Raw genomic sequence first — 27,281 nt, forward strand, 5'->3', positions numbered from 1 at the left:
CCAAGTACCTTTTTAAAAGTTTATGTTACTGAAGAGTGGTTAAGTGGGAAGAGTTTTCACACATTAATGAAATCACAAAACCATAGCCCATCTGCCCTCAACTCTTGTTGAGGTACAAAGAGTATGATTTTTAAGTAAGCCAGATTTGAAAAATAAATTAGAAAAATAATGAAAAAAGAGACTGAGTTCTTACGACTAAATATAAAAATACCACTAATGAACTATTACTTTCTAGTTGAAATAGTTCTTTAAATCTGTTTAATTTATCATATTTAAACCTATTTAGATATGGTGCTTTTAATGCTTGATTGGGTTAGAAATCCTTGTAGATAGGGGGCAGCTAGGTGGTGCAGTGGAAAGAACACTGGTCCTGGATTCAGGAGGACCTGAGTTCAAATCTGGCCTCAGACACTTAACACTTACTAGCTGTGTGACCCTGGGCAAGTCACTTAACCCCAATTGCCTCACCAAAAAAAGAAAGAGAGAGAGAAATCCTTATAGATATTTTTTATTTTTAGATCACTTTTTTTCCTAAATATATATCCTTCTTTTGACTTAGTGAAGTATCCTTTGTAACAGAGAATAAAAGAGGGGGGAAAGGTAGTTCAGCTAGTTAATAAGTTAGCTGGGTTTTTGGTGTACCATATTCATAATTCCCTACCTTTGCAAAGAAGGGAGGGAAGTTATATTTTCTCATTTCTTCTCTGAGACCAAGTTTTGTTGTCATAGTTACACTGCATTCAGTCCTTTGTTTGGTTCTATTTCAATTGTTTTAGCCCTTTATGTTGTTCTCCTGGTTCTACTTCCCTTTGTATCAGTGTATGTTTTCATATTTATAATTTCTTATGACATAATTATGATTTCTTATTCCATTTTGTTTATTCATTCCTTAGTCAATGGACATCTGCCTTATTTTCAGTTCTTTACTACTATAAGGAGTATTGCTATGAATATTTTGTGAGCAGCCAGGAGGCATAAGTGCAAAGCTTCTTAAACTGGATTACAATCCCAAATGGGGTTGTGTGTGGGGTCACATAACTGAATGTGGGAGTCGTGAAAAGTTTGGCAACAGTAAAAGGTTGTGTATACCTATTTTATTTACCCAAGGTTGCATAAAAATTTCTTGGGCAAAAAGAGTTTGTGAGTGGAAAAAGTGTAAGAAGCCCTGGTATAGTAGATAGAATGCAGGGCATGAAGACTCATTTTCATAATATCAAATATGGCCTCAGACACTTCCTAGCTATGTCACCCTGGGCATGTCACTTAACCCTGTTGTCTGCAGTTTCCTCATCTGTCAGATGAGCTGGAAGAGGAAATGGCAAACCACTCCAGTATCTTTGCCAAGAAAAGCCCTATGGGGGGTCACAAAGAGTCCGACTGAAAAATGACTGAGCACAATGACTATTTTGGTGTGTATAAGGTCTGTCTTCCTATCTTTGACTACCTTGAAATATATGCCTAGCATTGGGATCTCTGGATCAAAGGATATGGACATTTTAGTTAGTTTATTTGAATGACCCCAAATTGATTTTCAGAATTGTTGATAGTTGTACCTATTGTATACTAGTATGTCTTCACACACACACACACACACACACACACACACACACACACACACACACACGTGCGCACGTCCCCAGAAATGACTGTCATCAGAAATTAAGATCTTACTTTTCTTTGTATCTTGCTTTTCCTCCTCATGGTTATTATAGAAATTGAAAGGTGGTTTATTTTGCATTTTTGTTGTTGCTTTTCAGTAATTTCTTCCTTTTTTTTTTTCCCCCCCGCAGGGCAATGAGGGTTTAAGTGACTTGCCCAGGGTCACACAGCTAGTAAGTGTTAAGTGTCTGAGGCTGGATTTGAACTCAGGTCCTCCTGAATCCAGGGCCGGTGCTTTATCTACTGGGCCACCTAACTGCCCCTCAGTAATTTCTTAATGGAAGAAATTGACTTAAGTAGAGAGCGGAATTATAAACAACTATTTCTAAGTGTAGTAAATTTTTTTATTTCATGATTTTTACAGAACACTGAAGATGAGTCCCACCCAATGGGACTTTCCTGTGGAGTTATGTTGCCGGCCTATGGCCTTTGTTACACTTACTGGCCTCGATGTAATTTATAATGCTGTTCATCGTGCTGTTTGGGATGCTTTTTGTGCCAATCGAAGAGCTGATCGAGTACCAATCTCTTTCAAAGTGCTTCCTGGTGACCATGAATATCCTAAATGCAGAACCAAGGTAACAGTCTTACTTGGTGGGGGGGGAGGGGGGGGCAGGGTGATATTATCTAAACCGAACTTTTTAGAGGCATTATTCACATTGAAGTATTCAGCCATATACAGTAGTTTGAATTTTTAAGGACTTCTGTTCCATGGGTTGGTGTTATATCCTTGATTTTACTAACTCAAAATGCATCAGTTTCGACATAAACCTAAAGACATGGCAATACCAGCAGCTATTGCAGTTCCCATCACCTCCAGGGTACATCATTATAGCTCTCAAAGCTTTCTACTCTTCTTGTTCTAACTCAGTGTGTTGAGTATGGAGCCTTGTTTCCAAGACTGATCTTTAGGGTATATGGCATGTTTTGAAGGCTATAATTTTGTAAAAGACTGCAAACAACAAATGTTTATGTAGGACATCTTTGCCACAGAAGCTCAGTGGTATCATGATAGAGTGAAAAGAACTCTAGACTTAGAAAATCTGGATTCATGTCACAATTATGTCACTTACTGACTGTGTGACTTGAGTCAAGTTGGGTCTTGGTAATTTTAGATGTAAAATGAGAAGTTTGGAGTAGATGATTTCTAAGATTGAGTCCAGCTCTTAAGATTCTGTGATGCTACATGTTGTCCAGGAAACATCAGGCTTTCTCTTAAATCTTCAAGTGTGACAGTTACCAGCCACTCTGTACTCATTTTCCTTTCTGTTGTTAATGTTGAGTGACAGCTAAGTCACCATTCAGACCACCATTTGATGCTTTGCTTCATGTTCTCCAAGAGTCTGGCCCCAAGTATTACTTTTTCAAGGACTTGGCTTGGTGACAGTTCATGAAAACTGTCATTAACTGCCCTCTCCCACAAGAACTGGTGTAATTACGAGTGGGATGGGGGTTGTACAAAAATCATGAAGCAGTGTGATGTTTTAATGACTTTTTGAAAATTATTTTGAAAATTTTTTGCCATTTATGAAAGTTGATTTTTCACACATAATGTAAATTCATTTCCTATATATACTGTATATAATGCTATGGTATTATAAATCAAAAACAAAAAAATGAAGTTATTAAATATTCATGGCTTTTGGCCTACCTTGTAAATAGCCATATCCCTGCAATTTAGATATCGCTTGAAGTTTCCAGCTGAATTCCTGAAGAAGATCTTTGGAATCTGGGTTGAGATCTAGTCAATTATCTTTCCACTAGCCTGAAGTTAGCCCTAGCGTTACAGTGGCTGCTCTTCTGTTCCATATTGAAGCACTGTGTTTCATTTTGCTTGGCCCTTGGATGCTGCAAAGACCATCTGTTCATATTCTTGTTACAGAAGAAATACAGGATGTCCCAAAAGTTTTAGTACAATTTTAATCTTTAATAGCTTAATGTACACTAAGACTTTTGAGAAACCCTGTATATCTTCTTAACTAAAAATCTACTTTTTAACCCACCTCCATTGGAATAGGACACTGAAGGGCAGGAAACAATGAGATGTAGATTTCTAAAGCCATGAAAAGGACTTGAGAAAGCCTACCCGTTTTTTCTTCCTCCCTTTCTCTCAAATCATCAGGTAACAACTTTGTAAGTTTACCTCTTAACCTGTGTTAATGTTTTCAGAGGACGTCCTATGAATGGTACATTCCAAAAGGGATCTTAAAGACTGGTTGGATGAACAAACATCTGAATCTGGTTCCAGCACTTGTGGTTGTGTTCTATGAATTGGATTGGGATGAACCTCAGTGGAAAGAAAAGCAGTCTGAATGCGCTACAAGAGTGGAAATCGTGAGGTATGGCATTTTTAGTTTGCATATTTTAGGAGCTTGTAAATACCCTGTATCTGTCAAGTACTATTTACTTAGGACCACTGAATGCTGAACATTGTATTATACTAAGATTATACTAAGCCCTCTGGGGAGGGTTAAATCCCAAAGAAAGAGGTGTTTCTGCACTAGCAGGTGAGAAAAGTTTTCACCCAATAGAAAGTTAATGTGAAGAAAACTCCAGGTAATAGCCTACATAAGCTTTTGCTTACACTTACAATTTTAGTTGGATTGTACAATGAACTTAATTTTGAGACATCAAAGCTGATTTTTTTTGGGTAAAGAATTGAAATTTTATATATCTTTGTGAGTTATCTTTAATTGTTGATTACTGATATTGCTGGTAAGAATGAAAATCATTTTGGGCTCATGCCCCTTTTTGGGGGTGAAAGAGGACCTCCCGGATCTGTTTTATTTAATGAGTTGAGTTTTAAAGCTTATGATATTTTAACTAAAAAGTAAAGCATATAAACATGCTAAAATATTTTCCCCCTAAAATACTCTTTTTCATAATACAGGCAAAGTTTACAAGGCAGAAACACAAAAGTTGCTGTGGTTCTCATTCAAAAGAAAACCCCTTTACCTCCAGGTATGAAAAGATTAACCAAACTATATAATTCTCTTCATCTGATTTGTCATAATCATTTTTTTAATCTCTTAGAAATTCTTGTTATAATTTTGTTGGTTAGTGTCTATATGCAATTTGTAACCCTTGAACTTGTGGGACTGTTGTTCCTTTAATGTTTTGAGAATGGTACATTGTAGACTCTTAAGAGTTGGAAGGAACCAGAGACCATCAATTCTAACCCAAACAAGACTTCCTTTTCTAAGATCCTCAAAAAATTATTATTGTGTCTCTGCTTGAAGACCTCCAAGAAGAGGAAACCAAGTCACAACCTCCAGAATTAGCCCATTACATTTTTCAACAGCTCTAATTGTTAGCAATTTCTTTTTTGAACCAAGACTAAACCTATATCCTTGCAACTTCTACCCATTTCTCTGTTCTCTTTAAGCAAATTAAATTTAATCCCTCTACTATACATGACAGTCATTCAAAAAATTGACTGCCATTTCTCTCCACATCTTCTCTTTTCCATTCTAAACAGTTCCATTGACCTATCCTCTGATACTTTGTTCTTTAGTCTCCTAATATTCTTGATTACTCTCTTCTGAATGTGGTCTACTTTGTCTCTGTCCTTCCTAAAATGTCATGCCTGGAAATAAACATAGTATTTCAGATGTAGTCTGACTAGGATAGAGTACAGTGGAACTGTCAGCTTCCTTATTCATTTTGTAAACCAGCCATCTCTCAATAGCATTAGCTTTTTAAATTCTGCTATTACATTGTTGTGATTTGAACTTGTAGTCTGCTAAAACTCTTAACCCGTTTTTCATAGGAGCTATCGTCTAAACATTCCTCTTTCATTTTTTTTATATTTGTGAAGTTGAAACATATATTTTCTATGTCTTAGTCCAGATCAGTAATAAAAATACTACATAACAGAGGGCCAAGGACAAACCCCTGATGCACACAACTACAGACCTCCCTCTAAGATGACATTGACCTTCTGGGTTCAACTAACCAGTTCTAAATCTGTCTACTACTGTCTAACTCATATCTTTCCATCTTGATAGCATGAGATGCAGTATTGCTTATTTACTTTGCTGAAACTTCGGTATACTCCTTCTCCAGCATTCTTTTTTTTTTTCTTTTTTTTTTAGTGAGGCAATTGGGGTTAAGTGACTTGCCCAGGGTCACACAGCTAGTAAGTGTTTAAGTGTCTGAGGCCGGATTTGAACTCAGGTCCTCCCAATTCCAGGAATGGTGCTCTATCCACTGCACCACCTAGCTGCCCCCAGCATTCTTTACCTAGATGCACCATTGGTGGAATATAAATCTTGGAGTCAGGAAGACTTGAATTCAAATCCTACCTCATACTTTCCCTAGCTGAGTAACTATGGGCAAATCACTTAACCTCTTTCTTCCATGAAATCTTTTTCTTCAGTGAAAAGTGAAGTTTCTAATCACAAACTCTGACTTGAATGATCTCATGGTCCCAAGGTTCTTATTCCTGCTTTAGTAACAGTTTCTCCTCGTTGATTCAGAATTAGGTTGAGAACAGAAGTTTCCTTTGTTGTTTTCTTTTGAAGAATGAAATGATCGATTATACAGAAGTTGGATTAAGCAAAGAGAGAGACTTCCAAGAGATGTTTGGGCAAACAAAAATCTACCATTACTGTATTGTACCTCTCTCAGGATTCCTGGACTCTCCATTTAATTCCTTCTCCTTTAATATCTCACCATTTCTCCAGTGAAAAGCAATTTAGGTGTTTATCTTTGATTGTAATTGTGGCTTTGAGAGAGATAGTTATTTTGTGGTCTTAACTCCTTTTATTCCTTGTTCTCTTTGTGGTGGGCATGCAATAGGAGAAGACGTGATTGCTTCAGAAAGGGCAGCCGCTTTATGTAATGCTTGTGAACTTTCTGGAAAATCTCTGTTTGTCCTGCCACACACTGATCACCTTGTGGGTTATATTATAAGGTAAGTGGTAAAGAAAGAGCTATGTGTTCTTGTAGAAAAATGATATGCAGAGTAGTTAATCACTTTACACTTTTAATAGTTTATTCTACTTTAAAAATGCAAATCATTGTGGGCCCGTGGCCTTTTTTTTTTTTTTTTTTTGAGCAAGAAAGAACCCTCTATGACCTGCCTTGTAGATTGAGTCAATGATAACTTCTCTGTAATATTATCTCACATTTTTAGAGTATTTTAGAAAACATTTTCCTTAGACCAGTTCTGTGAGATGTGGGTAGTGCAGTTATTGTCTCCTTTTACAGATTCAGGAAGCTGCAGCTCAGAAAGGTCAAGTAACTTGGCCGAGATCCCAGGGCTCAAAGATGTTGGATCTGGCACAGGTGCCCAGGTGTCCTGAGCCCTAGGCCAGTCCTCTGTCTCCTGTGCCATGCAGCCTTTCCCAATAATTACCCTGAGGGATCCAAGAGAAATGTAACATTAATCTCTTTCCTCAAGCAAATTTAGGTTATTGGGGAGAGAAAACTGATGAAGGTGAAGTAGTTAAAAAATAGTGAAAGACAGAGTATTAAGTGATTCACTGAATGATGAAGATATATTCTGTTTAAAAGGATTTAAAAGCAGAAGGGAGATCACTGTGCCCTGGGAAGCATTTCTCAGCATCACAGAACCCAAGGATATGCTTAAATGCTTTCCTGAATTGAATCTCTACTTAACTGCAACCTGGATGGCCTACCTTAAAATTGGAGTATATGGTCACAATAAGTTTAGAGAAAATCATAGAAAGGTAGAGTAGGAAGAAGCTTTAGAGAGCTGACTTAGCTTCCTGGGCCACAACTTCTTCATTTTAAAGCGAGGGGAGGAAGTCATTTGCCCAATGTCTCCTGACTGAGAAGCCGCAAATCTAGGATGTGAACCTGGGCTACTCTTTCTATTATGCCACAAGCATCTTAAATGATTAAAAAACAAGGAAATTCTGTGTATTTAAAAAACTCATTTCACCAGAGTTACTATAATTAATTAAAACAATCACAGATATTTCAACTTGAATACTATTTTAAAAAATTAATTAACTACAGAGAATGGTTTTGTTCTTTTTGTATATTTTTAGCTCTGCATTAGATTTGCTTGCTCTTGGACAGGTTTCATTGGCAAAATCACATATAGGTTTGGGAGACTGCATGTGGAATGATGGACTCATTTAGGGCATGCCACATTTTCTCATATCTATATTTGTATGTCTCTTGGAGTTTAATTTTGATTATAGCATAGAGAAGTGGTGTCAAACTCAAATAGAAACAGATGCCTACAGGTCACATGTTGACCTACAAAACCACAAATGGTCATTATGTTGTATTTTTCTTTTGTTAAACATTTCCTAATTATATTTTAATCTGGGCTTGCCATGAGTTTGACAGCTCGGGAATAGAGAATGTAATATCCCTTTCTGATTTCAATTTAAATGTACAGATCAGGTAGTTTGATTTTTGACGCCTGCTCTAGTTCTTGATGAAGAACTGGGAAAGTGGTATCTATATTTTGGTGAGGGATCACACTGAAGAAGGTGTCCGGGATAGGGGGAGAAATTAGAGCAATATATTACTCCCCACCATCCTCTAAAAAGCCTCTTTAACAAGAATTCTTAACCTTTTTGTGTGTCTTGGACTCCTTTCACAGTCTGAAGTCTGTAACCCTTTCTCAGAATGTTTTTAAATGTACAAAATAAAATACATGGGACTACAAAGGAAACCTATTATTTTCTTTAAAAAAAATCTTTAAAATGACTAAAATAATTTATACATATCCTTTTGTGTTATGTTTTTCTTGGATGTTTTAAACTTTTGAAAATAACTTCAGAAATGTTCAGAATATTCCTTCTCCTTTGTTATGAGACAAGAAGAAACCTAAAGTTCAATTCTTCTACTGTTCTACTTTGATTTTTCTCATCTTCCAGGAGGAGATTTCTGCTTTGTGGATATTTATGATTTTCATTCAGCTCTTTGTCATTCAGTGTTCTAGATGAAGTCTTGCTGTGATAGTTGCAGAGAGAGTTATTTTAACTTATTTATATTTTGGGGGTCTATTTTTAGTTTGCTCAGTTTACTGGTTCTTTCGATATAACCTATTAAATGTACTGAAGTAGCTAAACAGTGCTGGCTGTCCATATCTTTCAGCTTTTCCAGATGTCTACATCCCATGTTACGATGGTGTAGTAGCTTGAATTGTGAACTAAATTTTTATTTTTTTAAAATTAGATGATTGAGGCAGCTAGGTGGCACAGTGGATAGAGCTCCAGCCCTGGAGTCAGGAGTACCTGAGTTCAAATCCGGCCTCAGACAGTTAACACTTACTAGCTGTGTGACCCTGGGCAAGTCACTTAACCCCAATTGCCTCACTAAAAAAAATAAAATAATAATAAAATAAAATTAGATGATTAAATTGTGAAACATGATACACCATGTTATTAAATAAAGTTAGGCTTTATAGATAAAATGCTTCTGAAAGTATTATTTGTTTAAGGTGATTTCAGTATTAAAACATTTCTTTTGCAGATTAGAAAATGCTTTTTATGAACATGCACAGACTTACTACTACACTGAGATCCGAAGGGTAAAATCTCATAAAGAATTTTTGAACAAAACAACGCACCAGGTACATGTCATTAGGAAAATATTTTAATCATTCTAGAGCAAATTTTTCAACTTTGACTTTTATAAGATCATTTTAGAATGTACTTTAAAGCTTGACTTTTTAGTGGTTTAAAATCAGTCATCTTCAAATGCAGCCAAAATATTAATTAAAAACCTGTCTCAAAAAAAAAATCTGTCTCCAAGCTCAATGAGGCTTAAATCAAGCTCTTAGAGGTAGGGTGTAAAGTTTACTCAGTTCTGTTCATTGCTATACCAGCCTTTCCACATACTTGTATATTTTAAACTTTTAAGACTTTTAAAAGTGAACTTTTAAATTTGTATATGGTGGCAGTAATTTATTTGTATTTTTTCTAGCTTTTATTTGTCAGACATCAATTCAAAATCGCATTCTTCAGTGAACTTAAACAAGATACACAGAATGCCCTAAAGTAAGTCTATGACCACTGCCAAACTTTCCCCCATTTTCTTTTTTGTTAGCAATTTGAAATATTCTTAGTGTCTACCAAATCTTTTTTTAAAATGTAAAATGTAAAATTTTATGAGCTTGTCCTAAGGAAATATGTTCTTTTTTTGATCCTTTTAATATCTTGTTTCTAACTTGGAGTAAATTTCATAGTGGTTTATATTTATTTAATCTGAATGATTTGCATATTCATATTTTTAGATTTCATATTATATTCGTATTATATTGTCATAAATATATAATTATATAAACATAGCATTCATTTTTAATGTAAATTTATATTTGTAAATTGAGGTTTTTTTTAATTCAGAGGAATTTTTAGCATGTAATTCTGTTATTAACCTGGCTTTTTTCCCCCGTGCATGTTTCTTAGAGATATTTCCATTTGAGCTGTTGAGACTAATTTCTGAATTAAATAAATATACAATTAATTGACTGATATGATTTTAAAACTACATGACTGAATGAACTTTGCTTTGAAGAACTTTAATTTTCTTAGATTCTTGTTTAGAATTTCCATGAAATTTCTTATTCATATACAGAAAGCCTAGACTTTTAGAGCACATTATAACCTTAGCAAATCAACTTTTTTGTGTATCCTGCAGCTCTTAGTCTCTTTAGATGTTTTATCATTAAAAGTGGAGAGGGGAGATTGTTCACTGGCATGGGTTCACCAGTAGTGAACCTTAGTATCTCACATACATTCTCCTTCCTGTGTGTTGCTCTGGTTATCGAAGAGTCTTTTTTTTTTTTTTTTTTTTAGTGAGGCAATTGGGGTTAAGTGACTTGCCCAGGGCCACACAGCTAGTAAATGTTAAGTGTCTGAGGCTGGATTTGAACTCAGGTACTCCTGACTCCAGGGCTGGTGCTCTATCCACTGTGCCACCTAGCTGCCCCCTATCAGAAGAGTCTTAATGAGGGGCTAGACCTTGCTGAAAGTAACAGAGAACTTAACCACCAAGGATTTCATTTGACACAGTTCCCTTTTCCTCACCTGCGCTTGCTGAGTCTTTGTTGATAAAGAACCTATGCAGCTGACAATGGCACCTTGGAAGGGATTGATAATTCAGAGTACAAGAAGGATATTTGTACAGAAGTGAAAGGAAGCAGGGGTGGACAGAGATAAGGATTAAAGAATAGAACAATAAAGGAGCAAAATAGGAGTTCCTTTATTTGATTCTTGAAAAAGTAAAACTGTTTATTTTTACCTAGGTTCAATTTTGTTTTCTTTTTTTGTTCTGGATCAGTGATTTTGTCAGTAAGGGGTACTCCTGATAGGGAATGATCCTTTACCAATGTAAATCAATACCTTTTCTGCAACTTATAGTCTTAGGGAATTGCCTTGGGCACACAAAAGTTAAGTGACTTTCCCAGGGTCACATCAAACTTGAAACCAGGTTTTCCTTCCTCTGAGGCCAGCTTTCTGACTGTATGTTACACTGCCTCCCAGATTCAAAATGTAGTGAGAATCAGACCACGTTCTTTGAATCTTATTTGACATAAAAGGCTGGTATAAAATAATTAGTTTATAGAGTTGTTGTGACTGCTGTCTTCTGAAACCTCTGTTATAACAAGGATTTTGTAAAACTTAATTAACTTCATTCTTTTCTTTAAGAATTCTGGGGCAGCTAGATGGCGCAGTGGATAGAGCACCAGCCCTGGAGTCAGGAGTACCTGAGTTCAAATCCGGCCTCAGACACTTAACACTCACTAGCTGTGTGACCCTGGGCAAGTCACTTAACCCCAATTGCCTCACTAAAACAAAACAAAACAAACAAACGAATTCTAAGAAGAAATTATTTTGTATATGAAAATTAATAAGAAAAACATAATTTATTTCTATGAAGAAGACCCTACTCTGAGATTTTTCTTTTGTTATAATCATGTATGTTACTGTTGCCATTGAGCTACCTGGGGTAGATAACCAGTGTGCCAGGTCTCAATGGCACTTTTTTTTTTTTTGGTGAGGCAATTGGGGTTAAGTGACTTGCCTAGGGTCACACAGCTAGTAAGTGTTAAGTGTCTGAGGCTGGATTTGAACTCAGGTACTCCTCACTACAAGGCCGGTGCTCTATCCACTGTGCCACCTAGCTGCCCCTGCACCACCTAGCTGCCCCAATGGCACATTTTTTATTGGTACTTCCACCTCTATTTACTTTTTTCCCTTTTTCTTTGCCCTCTCCCTTTCCTCATCCTTTGTATATGTAGTTTGTCTTCCCTTGTTATTCACCTAATTAGGGACAAAGTTCCTGACCCCTAACTTACATTGATTCCAACCAGTACCTAAGGTATAGTCTTTGTATATACATGTACCATTGTGTTTTGTTTAAAATTTTCAAACAGTAAGAAATTCTATTTCCTTTCCTCCCCCTCCTCTAGAAAAAAAGAACCCACTTCTTTAAAAAGATTTTTTTAATATTTTGTTTTTTCCAATTCTATGTAAAAACAATTTTTAACCTTCATTATTTGCAATTTTGAATTCCAAATTCTTTCCTACCCTCCTTCCTCATTGAGAAGGCAAGCAGTTTGCTAAAGGTTATACATATATAGTCATGCAAAATATATTTATATTAGTCATGTTGTGAAAGAAAACAGACAAAATAAAAATAAAGTATTAAAAAAAAACCAGGATACTTTGATCTGCATTTAGATTCCATCTGTTTATGTGGAGATGAATAGCATTTTTCATCATAAGTCCTTTAGAATTGTCTTGGATCTTTGTATAAAAGAACCTACTTGTTGAGCTAAATTTCAGACTTTAAAATGCTGTCATTCTCAATTGGTGTCTGTCACAGATCTGTGCAAAGTATAACTTTCCAAAAAGGGAAGTATTTTTCTATCCATGATATTTCTATTAAACTCATAATAAGCAAACAAGATGGATCATTTTGGGGTTGGCTGGGTTCCATTTTTCTGCCTTTCTGATAATAGAACTGTATTCAAAGGCAAGATTTCCCCATTTTATTTGTGTAGAAAATTCATCCCTTCCCTCCTGCCTCCAAATAACTATATCTGGGGGGTGAAGGCAACAATAATAGCGGTTTGATGCTTTAGTGTATTGAGAGGATGAGGTATCAGGAGAAGTTTTCTACTCTCTGCCCCTCCCCTGTATCCCCAGCTGCATAAGGTCCTATTCCTGTTGTTCATAAAACTTACTGAACTCTTCTGTATTCATCACTAGTTATCTTTTTTTATTTTCTTACCTTGTGGAGTGGTAGAGTCAGAGACTTGTAGGCCAGAAGACCTTGTTTCAGGTCCTACCTTTGATGAAGGCTGACAATAAGACCATAGTCAAGTCTCTTAGTGCTGAAGATAACTCTTGGAGACTGTGAATTTTTTATCTATGTCCCTAGAGGGAATTTCCACATGTAAGGAATTTCTTATCCCATTGAAATCAAAAGTGCAGACAAAAGCAATATATTTTCCATGCAACTATTGGTAATGAGTGGTAGAGAAAAAGAGATATATGTATTGTCTTTCCCTTTAGTTATAGGGTTGCAAGGTAATTTTTTTCTATTATTAAAATAATTAAAACAAGAGTTCCTCGTTTGAGGAAATCAGAAATTAACATTGTGTGTTAAATGAGTTTTGGGGCCAGAGAAACATTCAGAAAAAAATCATCTGTTGTTTGTATTTTTCCTTATAAATTTGTTCTTTATGATGTGCCTTTTAAAGTTAACCCCCAAATGTTGTTATTAGGAACTACAGGACTGCCTACAATCTTGTACATGAATTGAGGGCCCATGAAACTAATATGTTGGAAATCAAAACAATGGCAGGATTTATAAACTACAAGGTAACAAATCTATTTTAAACATCAAGAGGATTTTTTTCCCCTTTCATTTAAAAAAATAAAACTAAGAGGGTGGTAACTATTCCATAATTGTATTTTTTTAAATCCTCAGGTCAGAATCAGTTTCTGTTTATAAGAATGTGGCATTTTATTAACATCTTACCAATTTTATCTTTGTTCCCCCCAGTAGACATTTCTTATTCAAAGAAACAATTATTAATTCTTGGTTTTTCAACTAGTGGGCTCTTCTGTTCTTTTTTTTTTAGTGAGGCAACTGGGGTTAAGTGACTTGCCCAAGGTCACACAGCTAGTAAGTGTTAAGTGTCTGGGGCCGGATTTGAAGTCAGGTACTCCTGACTCCAGGGCTGGTGCTCTATCCACTGCACCACCTAGCTGCCCCCTCCTCTGTTCTTACATATCCCTTTACCCAATTCCTCAGAGAGTTGATGTTGGAGAGGCAAAATTTTAAAATTGTCTACTTTCTAGAGGTTTGTTGTTGGCTTTTAAAAAATTTTGAGACACATTGTTTTTATTATTATTATTGTATTTAGAATTAAATATTTTTTACCATTCTAAACTTGATGCTTTTATTAAGAATTGTATTGTTTACAGTTATTCCTTTCACATCAAGAGGGTTAGAGGGATAGCACCCCCTTGATCTGGAAAATCTGTAAATTTTTTTGGCCCTCCATATCAGAGAAGTAGTCTGAATTATTATGGTATTAAAAGATAAAATCTGTTGATATTATGCAATACTATACATATGTTTTATGCTTTTCTGAATTTGTAAATTTTTTTCTGTGTTGTCTGCTGACCTTTGCATGTTGTCTGCAGCTTCCACAAAATTCCCATTTAATTTCTTATGCTGACTGATAGGGAAAGTTGTGATGTGGGAGGGATAACTACATTAAAATTTTTATTTAGAATTCTTAACTCCCTGGCAGTTCTAGAGATTTCATTTAGGCTTTTGACCTTTTTGGAATATTTTGTAGATTCCTGAGGGGGAGTGTGTGTGTGTGTGTGTGTGTGTGTGTGTGTGTGTGTGTGTGTGTGTGTGTGTGTGTTGAAATTTAATCTTTGTTTTTGTCATGTATTATTATTTTTTTATCCATAGGTAAAAACTTAAAATTAACTAGCTCTAGTGCTTTCATGGTAACTATGCTAAACAGATGAAATGTTTTAAATGTGTTTAAACAGAATGAAATTCTTTTGAAGGTTCTCAAGGAAGGCTGTATCTGGTTTTAGTTATTTGTTTAGCTTTTCTTATATTAGAATTGTATTAAGTGGGTGTGTGCCTTTTGGTGACTCCCTCCTTGACCCACAGGTGATTTTTGTGTTTTACAGATCTGCAGGCTGTGTTTCCAGCACAATACTCCATTGGATGCAATTGCTCAGTTCCGAAAGCACATAGACTTGTGTAAGAAAAAAATTGGAAGTGCGGAGTTGGCTTTTGAACATGCCGCTTGGATGTCTAAACAGTATGTTTTTAGCATTAAAAATGATACAGAGGATTTAGGACATCTTACGTTGAGTTGGATTTAATCCTAGATTATACTAGAGATTTTTTAATGTTAATACAAAGGTTTTTAATTGGCCAGCATGCAGTCATATTTATTCCAACAGTTGATGTGGGATCATGCTGGCTCTTACTGGAAATCAGTAGTTAATGGTACTTTTGAGACCTTTCCTTTGTCTTCTGGGCACTTGTCAAAAGCATAGAGGCAAAAAAAAAAAAAAAAAAAAGGCTTAGAGGCCCTTGAATGATGAGACTTGTGAACTAAATTGAGATCTAGTTTTATTATGAGAGTTCAAATGCTGTTGTCCAAAACCTAGTCCTTATGTCTACTTGAATTTTGTAAGACATAACAGATTAAATTTAATTATAACTTGTCCAAAATGGATAGAAAGTCTTATGCAGCTTGGGTGCCTAATTAGTCAGCATAAATAATTTTGTTTTAATACTCTTTCTTTGAAGGTTCCAAGCCTTTGGAGATTTATTTGATGAAGCTATCAAATTAGGTTTGACAGCTATTCAAACTCAGAATCCTGGTTTCTATTATCAGCAAGCAGCATACTATTCTCAGGAACGGAAACAACTTTCAAAAACACTTTGTAGCCATGAAGTAAGTCTAAGTCGGTGACTTCTACATTAAGTTTTAAAAGAATCAATCTTTCATTCAACAGACACTTAATCCTTTCTTAACTAGGTAGGTGGGACTGATAGATAATGGTGGTGAAATTTTCCTCGAGCCTGTAAATACTGGCGGTGTGTAAACTATGTCTTTTCAGGAATTAATTATGCTCATTGATTTCTGCTCTAGCCTGAGAGCTGTTTATCCAGCACGTAGTTGACCAAGCACCTTGTGGAAGTTGTCCTCTTGGCTAATGTTAGTAATTCTGTAAGGTAGGAAGGGCAGGATTATCCCCATTTTACAGATGAGGAAATAGACTCAGAGAGGTTTCGTGACTTGTCCACTGTCACAGAGTTAAGTGAATGACCAAGACAGCTCCCAAACCCTTACTCTTTCCTCTTCATCATAGCTGTCTCAGTTATTGTACTAAACTAAACTAAATTAGAAGTTTGATGTCATTTTTTAATGGAAAACATTTGGGGGCAGCTAGGTGGCGCAGTGCATAAAGCCAGAACCCTGGTTTCAGAAGGACCTGAGTTCAAATCTGGCTTCAGACACTTGACACTTACTAGCTGTGTGACCCTGGGCAAGTCACTTACCCCCATTGCCCGCAAAAAAAAAAAAAGAAAGAAAGAAAAAAGGAAACATATTTGCATTCCAGTTGAGCATTCTTTAGACAAAACCATTTTGAAGCAAAAGTCACAATTTACATCCCCCTTTATGGGGGAAGAAAACCATGCTTTCAATTAAAACTTTAGCGTGCAACTTAAATTTATCTTTTTCCTTTGATCACGACAGTGATTAGGAATGGATTGAAAGAAGGGCATCTTTGGACACACTCAGATAGGACATGTTTTTGGCTCTTGTCTCCCCCTGGAGTTTTATCTATGAGAAAACCTATGTTCAGTGCTTTCACAGTTCTACAGCTTCTTGAATTTGACAGGACATTTTGCCTTCATCTGTAAAGATGCCATTTAGAAATTGAGCTCCCTTTTTATAAGCAGCTTAAAATAAGGACCATGTTTGAATGTGGTTTTGTGTGTGGTGTGTGTGTACCATAAGAAGGAGGCATGGGTCACATCAAAAAGGATTATGATTTCATTTAAAAAACTATCTGCAGGGGGCAGCTAGGTGGCGCAGTGGATAAAGCACCGGCCCTGGATTCAGGAGTACCTGAGTTCAAATCCGGCCTCAGACACTTGGCACTTAGTAGCTGTGTGATCCTGGGCAAGTCACTTAACCCCCATTGCCCCGCAAAAAAAGAAAAAAAAAACTATCTGCGGGGCAGCTACAGTGGCGCAGTGGATAAAGCACCAGCCCTGAAGTCAGGAGTACCTGAGTTCAAATCCGGCCTCAGACACTTAATACTTACTAGCTGTGTGACCCTGGGCAAGTCACTTAACCCCAACTGCCTCACTAAAAAAAAAGCCAAAAACCAAAAAACCCACAAAAAACCCCACAAAAAACTATCTGCAAAAAACAGGTCCATGACCTTTGTGTTCTAGAATTTGAAATAGCTGAGATCACTGCTTAGAATTCAGAAAGCTACCTAGCTTTGTCGTCGAGGGTAAAAACATCCTATGTTCTTCTTACATGGTATTCAGTCAGTCAACAAGCATTTATAAGTTTCCATGTGGTTTCCAGATTATTGAAAGGACGATGTATTGTATGACGAGAAACAAGATTTGACTCAAGAAACATTGATGTAACTACTCTCACCTTGTGTAAGGTGGAGCTGAAACTCCTTTTGATTTCTCCTGTCTGACCAACTTCATTTGCCAAAAAAACAGGAAATGTAAAAAGTAAAATTTTTGATACACTTTAATTTAAATTACCAAAGGGATAGTAAAATAATGGAAGTAAACGAAATCATGTAGGTGGTAGATCAAATCCAGAGAACTCTATTAAATTTACTTTCCATGATCCTCCACTAAAGTTCTCTTCTCTCTCATTGTGTCCTGTCTTTGAATTTAGATTTTCAAAGGCTAAGGCAGCACATTCTGGGATATAGCATCTTAAAAAAAAACCCAGAACAACATAGAGTGTGACTATCTGATTACTGTGTGTTATCTGTCTGGGGGACCAGACTAGCTATGAGGAGAGACTCATGAATAGAAAATGGACTGCTTGGTGATACCTTTTTTCAGCCCCAGAAACTCATGAAGACAGTTTAAGACTCAGAAGGTTGCTGCAATTAGCATCAATTCAGCAAGTACCCCCACCCTGGTGAAATCGTATATCCTTCAAGTATCATTTCCATGAAACTATTATTCTGATCTTATAGAAAATATGGGCAGCTAGGGTGCAGTGAATAGAATGCCAGGTTGGAGTCAGGAAGACCTGTGTTCAAATCTAGCTTCAGATACTAGTTTTATGACCCTAGGCAAGTCACTTAACCTAATTACCTCACTTTCCTCATTTGTAAAATGAGCTGGAAAAGGAAATGGCAGACCACCCTTGTCTCTTTTCCAGAAAACCATGGACACAACTAAAAATGGCCAAACAACAACAAAATAGAAAATCTGGTCTTGAATTTGTATTTTAAAATATAAATAGTATTTGAATATAAATTTAGTGTTCATATTCTCCAATTTCTTCCAAAATAACTTTTTAATGGATATTTTGAGGGAAGAAGTGATTATAACAAAACGTATCAATCAGCTCTGTTTAAGACTTTATTTAATGAATTTACAGTCTTCTGTGATGTATCCAAGTCCTGATCCCTTAGAAACACAAACAGGCACACTTGACTTTTATGGACAGAGAGCATGGCGACCAAGGAATTTCTAAGTAAGTTAGCCCTTTTATTTTTTTACTGTGTTGGGGGTGGGGTGTGGTATGGGTGGTTATGGTGGTTTGCTGTATTTTCCCTTTCTGGACATGAGTAATACCATTTTACAGTAAGCCTCCATTTAATTGTAAATGGGCAATCATCTCTATTCCCTATATTTTTGGTTCTTCTCTGCCCCAGTTCTTTGCGAAATTAACCAACAAGACAGCCTACCTCAACTCAGACTCCAAGGCTAATAACAGCAAAATTAGATATGTCTCCGCATTTATTTATTTATTTATTTCCTTATTCTACCCTAGAATACGACAAATGCCCTAAGGTCAGTGACTGATCTGTTGCAAACCCAGCATGGCCATATGCTTTTCTGCATACTATAAACACCTGTAGTTCCTATTTGTCTGTTTGCCTCATAGAGACTTCCCTTCTGTCTTATATAGGGCTTCTTCTTTCAATGTCTTTCTAATTATTAGGAAATAAAGCTTTCTGTTGTGTTCAAGACCATAAATAATGTGCCTTTATTCCATATTTCCATAAAAAAAATACCTGCCATAGTTTTTTCCATTGGTTGTCAGTGGCATAACATAATTATGAAGGGGAAATTTGTCTTGCATTAGTGTTGTTGTTTTTCTTTAAAGAAAATCTTTTAATGGATTTATACTTTTCATTACTATTATTAGAGTATCTTTTGAGATTTATACACTTTGAGAATCCATTTGTAATTAATAATTAACTCAAGCATTTTTATAATTCCATTAAAAATTTAGCTTAGTAGATCACTGTGTTGGCAATGTTTTGACAAGATTTTTAAGTTTGTTGCTTTGGAGATCCACTTTGACAACAATAAATCAAATCACACTGAAATTTTGCAATTTATTATGTTTAACATATTAAAATTTGATTAGACTACTAATTACCTAAGAAATAACTTCTCTGGATTCTTTCCAAGTTACCAAGATCATGAAGATGCTGCTTGTCATCTTTGTAGTGATTGGTATCTTATTTGCCAAGTAATTATTACTTGAAAAAGCTCTGCAGAGAAATGAATTATATAAACACAGTGAGGTTAATAGTAGTTCATTTAAAAAAATTTTTTTTAAATAGTAGTTTATTTCTTCTTTCAGCTATATTAATTTCAAAGTATGAAAGCACATTGAATCCAAAATAGTCTTTTCAGAACATAGATCAGAGTTCTTAAAGCAACAGCTATTTCTTTTTTTAACCAAATAATAAACTTTTTAAATGTTTTCTTTTTTTCTCAGTAAATACTCCTTTAAAGTTTTGAGATCCAACTTTTTCCCCCCTTTCCTTGCTCCCCTCTACCCTCCCTGAGGTGTGAAGCAATCAGATATAGGTTATACATGTGCAGTTATGTAAAACATTACCATATTAGTCATTTTGTATAAGAAAACTTGAATAAAAGAAAAACAATGAAAGAAAGTGAAAAATAGCATGCTTCAGTCTGTTCAGTCAATATCAGTTTTTTCTTTGAAGGTGGATCATATACTTCATTGTTAGTCCTTTGGGATTATCTTGAATCATTGTATTGCTGAGAATAGTTAAGTCATTCACAGTTCTTCATCAAACAATATTGCTGTCACTGTGCACAGTGTTCTCTTGGTTCTGTTCACTTCGATATGCATGAGTTCATACAAGTCTTTCCAGCCTTTCTGAAATCATCCTGAACAGCTGTTTCTTAAGAGGAGATGGGAGCGGCTAGGTGGCGCAGTGGATAGAGCACCGGCCCTGGATTCAGGAGGACCTGAGTTCAAATCTGGCCTCAGTCACTTGACACTTACTAGCTGTGTGACCCTGGGCAAGTCACTTAACCCCCATTGCCCTTCCCCCCCAAAAACAACAACAACAACAACAACAACAAATAAACCCAAACAAACAAAAAAAAGAGTCTTAGGAGAAAGAATGCTTGTGGTTTTATTAAATTCATTATGCAGGATTTAGGGTGTTTATTCATATTATCCTTGTGAAGAATTAGTTGAGTGGGTTATGATTAAATGTATCTTAAATTTTAATCTTATTCAGGTTTTGATCTTTCTGATCCTGAAAAAGAAAAGGCAGGAATTCTTGCCCTTCAGCTGAAGGAAAGGAATGTCAGCCACTCGGTGAGAGTTCTCCTCTAAACACTCATTATGTTCCTCAAGGTCAGCATTAAACTGTTTTCTAACAGTATTTTCCTACTTGATTTTCTCTGATAGGAAATAATAATAACTCTTCTAAGTAATGCCGTTGCACAATTTAAAAAGTATAAGTGTCCAAGAATGAAGAGTCATCTAAGTAAGTATCAACTGTCCCTTCAGTTATATATGACTTGAAATAGATTTTGAAAGCTCTTATTTAAATTAGGTAGTTTTATTTTTGCTTCTGATATTTATTTCTTTATTTTTATAGTGGTTCAGATGGGAGAAGAATATTACTTTGCCAAGGATTATAGTTAAAGCTTTGAAGTAAGTTGATTATGACTAATCTTCAGTAGTTGTATGTTGACCTCAGATTGCCTCATCATGAATCAGTGTAGTAGTTTTTATAGCAAAATTCTTTGCAGATATATTGGTGAAAGTAGCTACTAACTATCTCTATATACCTCTCAACTCATCGGCTTAATATTTTGCTAGTAGTCTGAATGGAATTAAAGTTTTGGCCAACAATCAGGCATGACTATTGTGCTTTCCTGTGGAAAGTCTTACATTGAATTAGATTACTAGGTTTTTGGGGTTTTTTTTGTTTTTTAGTTACTAGGTTTTTTAATGTTTATATATAAACTGAAAAGAAAGCACTTGGATTTTCTTATGAAAATCTTTGTATCTATTTTTGACCCTAAATTCTAGAATTAGTGAAATGAATTGGAAAAAACAGACATACTTATAATATTTTGGTTGCTTTCCACTTCATCTTGCTTTTCATCTCTTCTTAGGTTGTTGGATTACGTGATGTGTGATTACCGGGGAGAAGGATGGTGGACCCTGCTCACATCTATATTGACCCACAGCTCTGAAGTGTTCTACCTTATGGCACAATTAAAAAGATTACATTACCTATTCCCTCGAACTCCTTGGAAGAGGTATCTTATTTTTTTCCCATTATTTTTTCCCCAATTAAATGTAGAAACAATTTTTACCATCAATATTTTAAAACTTTGTGTTCCAAATCCTCTTCCCTTCCTCCTTCCCCACCTCCCCTGCTTAAGAACACAAGCAATTCAATATGTTATATATGTATAGTCACGCAAAACATTTCCACATATGTCAGGTTGTAAAAGCAGACCACCCCTCCAAAAAAAAACCTTCAGAAAAAGGAAAGTAAAAAAAATTATGTTTTCAGTTTGTATTCAGATACCATCAGTTCTTTCTCTGGAGTGGATTACATTTTTTATAAGTAAAGAGGTATAAGTGTGTGTGTGTGTGTGTGTGTGTACACACATATATATGTTTTTATCTCTCTCTCTCTCTCTCTCCTTTTTTTTTTGCTGCGGGGCAATGGGGGAAGGGACTTGCCCAGGGTCACACAGCTAGTAAGTGTCAAGTGCCTGAATCTGGATTTGAACTCAGGTCCTCCTGAATCCAGGGGCCAGTGCTCTACCCACTGCACACCTAGCTGCCCCAAAGAGGTATATTATTAAGGAAAAATGTGATTGTGGTTCTCTAGACTAGGAGTGAGTGAATGAAACAGCATTAAACACGACTTTGGGTGGCCAGGTCCAGTGTTACAGGCTGTGAATGTAAATACATAATGAGCTTCCTTTGTGAGGAGGGTAACATATGCAGTGTTTTGGTGATGATGGGAGGGATGGTTGGGAGTTTTGGTCTTAAGAGTCAAAAGGCTTGTGAGTTACAGGACAGTTGATTATCACACTCTTTCCAAAAGCAGTGGCCGTAGCAATTTGATTCCTGTTCTAAGAGCCAAGGGGTGGAAAGCTACGAAGCTGAGAAGGGTGGTGTGTTTGAGCTAGCAGGAGAGAGAATATGAAGATTTTCCAGGATTTCCTGCTTGATGACTAGATGGAATGTAAATTGTGTTCTGGGACCTGACCTTCAGATAGCACTTGCTATCTTATTCACCCAATGAGGACCAGTCAGTCCCAGGGTTGAGTTCCAAAGCTGAGTGGGAATAAACTGCCCAGGGAGCTCAGGCATGGTCTGAGGAGAGAGGATAAATATATAGGATGGCACTCCAGGTCTGTTGAAGGGGAGCATCAGCAAGTCAGATCGCAGCATTTCCGAGGGATTCCAAATCAAAGTTTGGATGTTGTACATAAAAATGTCAGGCTTTAAAAAAAAATAGCAGAAAATAATTGTCAAAGTGCTTGTGGGTAAGATAGAGTGTCCAAGTTCATTTCTGTACTGAGCCATCTCAAAGCCTCATTTTTGGCATCTTGCTTTGCCTGTGAACTTGAAGGGATTTTTCATTTTTCTTTCCAAGCATCTATGATTTGGTGGGTGTGGGAATTCATCTCTAACTTAATCATTTTTAGTGTTTCATAGGCTTAGAAAGATTAAGTCACTTGCCCAGGGTTATAGAGCAAGTACGTGTCAAAGGTGAGATTTGAACCCTCGTTTTATTTGCTCTAAGTCCAGCACTTTCTTCACTGTACCATGTGCATGCTCCTTTTTTTAAAAATGGGAAAACTTGAATCACTTGTATGCCCTTTGTCTTTTTTAATCCTCTTTCATATTAGCTTCTACCCTAAAAGATGATCAGAAATCTCGAATAGAAAAGAACCTCATGAATGTTTTAATGGTAAGATCTCATTTTCTTTCCCCCAATCTATCGTCTTATCTCCTAAAACTTCCCTATTTCTGTTGAGCTTAATATACCATCTTACAGTCCTCCATGGCACTTCCCCTCACTTACTCTTCAGTCCTGTTACCAGATCGTGGTGTTTCTGCCTGCCTCCATAGTTTCCCCTCCACATCTCAATCCCCTCTCACACAATCACAGCCACCTCCTAAGGTGAGGCTCTCATCACCTCTTGCTTAGAGTGATGTAGTAGCTTCCGAATTGTTCTATCTTATCTCTCCTCACTTTAACCCATCCTCCCTCCATCTAGCTGCACATTTCACTCTTCTGTCAATCAACTCTATTGTCCGTATTACCTGTAAGATTCAAATAGAAAACTCCTGTTGGCTTTTGTATCTTTCTAACCTGACCCCAACCCAACTCTTTCCATACTCTTCAATCCACTCTGTCCAAATTCTCTTACTCTCCTGAACACTCCACATCTCATATCCATAGCCTTACGCTGGCTGTTTCATATGTCTGGAATGCAGTCCTCCTCACCTATACTTTAATAGAATCTCTCATTTCCTTTAACACTTAGCTCAAGCCCCACCTTCTGCACAAACTTTTTCTGATCCCTTCCAGTTGCTAGTGCTCTTATTCCCAAACTACTTTGTAAATTTATTCTCTATACACCATATACATATTCATTCTCTCCATTGATTACATGTAAGCTTCTAAAGATCAGGGTGTGTTTTTATTTGGTTGTTGTTGTTTTGTTACCTCAGCATTATGCACAAGTGCCTGACACTTAGTGTTTACTAAATACTTAATGACTGACTGATAAACTGGAAATCTCTCTTTTTTCAATTTTCCTTTTTCGATCTAAATGGAATGAATTGTGTAACTTTATATTGGTACAGAATGAAAATCCTGATCCAAGAACCTGACTGTGATATATCAGCTGTGAAAACTGCTCAGAAACTATGGTCTGACCGTGTTTCCTTAGCAGGCAGCAATATTTTCACAATAGGTGTCCAGGACTTTGTCCCATTTGGTAAGTAATGAATGAATATATTCATGAAATGACTCCTGTAAAATTATTAAATCAGAAAAAAAAGGATAAATATATAGTCAAAGGAAGAATTTTAAAGTGAGATATTTCATAGTCAGCTGTTCTATATTTTCCTCTATTTCCCTATTAACTTTTTTCCCATGATACTCTTAAGAGTGAGAAGCTGTGAGTCTGGCTGCTCTGTTGATTATTTTAAAATAAATTAAAATTAAAATTATTTAAATTGTTTTCCCCTTTGCAGTTTACCTATTACTAAACATGACCATACCATGTGACATGTGTCACAGTTGTGACACATAGAAATGTTCATGCTTTGCTGTCCAAAAATCTTTGTTTAGTTTGGGGTTTTTTTGTTCCATTTTATTCATTCTGCATCACTTTACACAAATTCTCTTATATGTTTATTTGAATTCTTCATATTCATTATCCTTTAAGGTCTAGCAATATTTAATTACATTCATATGTTGTAATGGCTCCAGCTATTCCTCAATATTTTGTTTCCAGCTTTCTGATATTGGAGATGATACTTCCATGAACAGTTTTTCTCCATGTGAATCTTTTCTTGCTGTCAGTAACCTCAATGGCAATATAGTCCCAGTGTTGGGATCCCTGGATCAGAGGTTAAAAACAGTATAATAACTTTTCTTACATAGTTTGAATTTTCTAGAGACTTGAACCAATGCAAAACATGACTAGCTGTAAAATTTTTTTGTCTGTCCTCCACAGACTCTCCAACAATAAGTTCTCCCGTATTTTAGCAACTTCAGTAGCTTGATCGGTATGAAGTGAGACCTCTGAACTATTTTAATTTACATTTCTCTTGTTAATTGTGATTTTGAACCTTTTTTTATGGCATTATGGATTGCTTTATGTTTCTTTGAAACATTTATTTCTATCCTTTGGAACTCTCTTGGGGAATGGCTTTTAACCTTCGAGATTTCCATCACTTCCTTATAGATTTTGGATGTCATACTTCTATAAAATATATTTAATGGAAAAAAATGTTCCCCAAGCTATACCTTCCTTTGGATTATAGCTGCATTGATTTTTGTGTGTGTGTGTGTGTGTTGCACGTGCGCGCGCATGCGCACACACGTGTACATGCAAAAGCTGCTTTCAATTTTTAAAATTTGGAGTCATCTCTTATGACCTTTTGTCATTTTCATGTATACTTACAAATTCTTCCATCCATAATTTTGAAGGATATAAGTTTCCCTTCTCTCTGGATTTTTTTTTAACAGTGTTTTTGTTGATTAATGTTTAGGTCATTTATCCATTTGAAATTTCATGTAGAATCTGAGTTGGAAAGGACCTTAGAAATCATCTACCTGGGGCAGCTAGGTGGTGCAGTGGATACTGCACCGGCCCTGGAGTCAGAAGGACCTGAGTTCAAATCCAGCCTCAGACACTTAAACACTTACTAGCTGTGTGACCTTAGGCAAGTCACTTAACCCTAATTGCTTCACTAAAAAAAAAAAAGAAATCATCTACTTATAAAATAGTTTTCCTTCTCCAAATAGTTTGCATCTTGAGTTTACTTATTAAATGCTTGCCTGCTATGTATGTTTGTTTCTAGGACTTGATTATCTTGTCTTTTCTACTGATCTATTTTCCTATTTTTTTTATTTAGTACTAAGCTGACTTTTATAATGACTTCTTATTATAGTATAGTTTAAAATCTGGGATATTAAGCCTCTCCTAACTACTTCTTTTCATTATATTTCTTGACAATCTTGACCCTTTTTTTCCCCTAATGAGTTTTGTTATTTGTCCAATCCTATAAAAAAAAATCATTTTTTTCATTTAAAATGAAATACAACACTGGATCTTCATTTTCAAAAAAGTTCTGTTTTTACTTATATGTCTCTGAACTGCAATTTTGTTGTTGAGATTGAAATGTTTTAAGTGAATGAAATGTCTAATATAAATGGCATCCATCCCTTCTGAAGAATAAGTTTTGAAGTAAAAAATATAGACTAGTGTTGGCATATGTAACTTCTCTCTCCCTTCTTTTTTTTTTTTTTTTTGAATTTCTAGTACAGTGCAAGCCAGATTTCTAGCCCCAAGCTTTCATGTGGATGTGCCTGTTCAGTTTGTATTTACCTGAAAGCTGATTGTCCACATCCCATCAGGTTTTCCAAGCTCTGTGTTAGCTTTAATAATCAGGTAATACATTTTTTTATTTGCTTATTTACATGGTGGAAGACTGTCTTATTTTAATGAGGATTGTCTTAAACTAGCAAATTTTTTACTATATTCAGTTCTTGATGAGTTTGTCAATGACAGAAGAATTCTGTGTGATCAGCCTTAAAAATGAATTCATATTGCAAATGTTGTTTACAAGCAAGTTAACTGCCTTTAACAAAATGTTGATTTTGCTACAAGGAAAAACACTATCACCACTGTAGTTTTATTTTTGTGCCACACTTCTGAAATCTAAGTATTTTATATAGTACACATCATTGTAAAGATAGTGTTAATATTGGAAAACTATTTTATTTTGATATTTTAATGACTAAGTCCAATATATTCGAGATAAATACTCAGAACAAACTGATCTATATATCTTCGTACCTTTGAAGCACAACTTGTGAGTATGTCCAGAAATTCTCTGGTTTAAAATTATTCAAAATGTAAGTTGTGGGGCAGCTAGATGTGTGCAGTGGTTAAAGCACCGGCCCTGGATTCAGGAGTACCTGGTTTCAAATCCGGCCTCAGACACTGGACACTTACTAGCTGTGTGACCCTGGGCAAGTCACTTAACCCCATTGCCTACAAAAAAACAAACAAACAAACAAACAAACAAAAATGTAAGTTGTAGGGGGCAGCTAGATGGCGCAGTGGATAGAACACCGGCCCCTGGAGTCAGGAGTACCGAGTTCAAATCCAGCCTCAGACACTTAACACTTACTAGCTGTGTGACCCTGGGCAAGTCACTTAACCCCAATTGCCCTCACTAAAAACAAAACAAAAAACAAAAATGTAAGTTGTAGCTCATTTACTTAGATCAGCAAATGCTTTATTTCCTAAAATGTACCTGATTTTTTAAAAATGTACCTGACACTTTTAATCAGACATTCATT

The 27,281-nt window shown here is 35.9% G+C and overlaps 1 protein-coding gene across 1 annotated transcript in view; it reads left to right on the forward strand.

The window, feature by feature from the left end:
* Positions 1-27,281, forward strand: part of TRAPPC11 (trafficking protein particle complex subunit 11) — a 76,570-nt gene that overhangs the window by 8,083 nt on the left and 41,206 nt on the right. The window contains 21 exon segments of the mRNA XM_043970411.1: positions 2,024-2,237; positions 3,829-3,998; positions 4,550-4,620; positions 6,460-6,574; positions 9,118-9,217; positions 9,571-9,644; positions 13,379-13,475; positions 14,817-14,950; positions 15,448-15,595; positions 18,299-18,398; positions 20,433-20,512; positions 20,606-20,684; positions 20,799-20,842; positions 20,844-20,854; positions 21,322-21,391; positions 21,393-21,468; positions 23,083-23,144; positions 24,047-24,064; positions 24,066-24,180; positions 26,241-26,291; positions 26,294-26,364. Of these exon segments, the coding sequence (XP_043826346.1) occupies positions 2,034-2,237; positions 3,829-3,998; positions 4,550-4,620; positions 6,460-6,574; positions 9,118-9,217; positions 9,571-9,644; positions 13,379-13,475; positions 14,817-14,950; positions 15,448-15,595; positions 18,299-18,398; positions 20,433-20,512; positions 20,606-20,684; positions 20,799-20,842; positions 20,844-20,854; positions 21,322-21,391; positions 21,393-21,468; positions 23,083-23,144; positions 24,047-24,064; positions 24,066-24,180; positions 26,241-26,291; positions 26,294-26,364 (1,890 nt within the window). The 5' untranslated portion in view covers positions 2,024-2,033.

The sequence above is a fragment of the Dromiciops gliroides genome, chromosome 6 (assembly GCF_019393635.1).
Source record: "Dromiciops gliroides isolate mDroGli1 chromosome 6, mDroGli1.pri, whole genome shotgun sequence".
Classification (NCBI taxonomy): domain Eukaryota; kingdom Metazoa; phylum Chordata; class Mammalia; order Microbiotheria; family Microbiotheriidae; genus Dromiciops; species Dromiciops gliroides.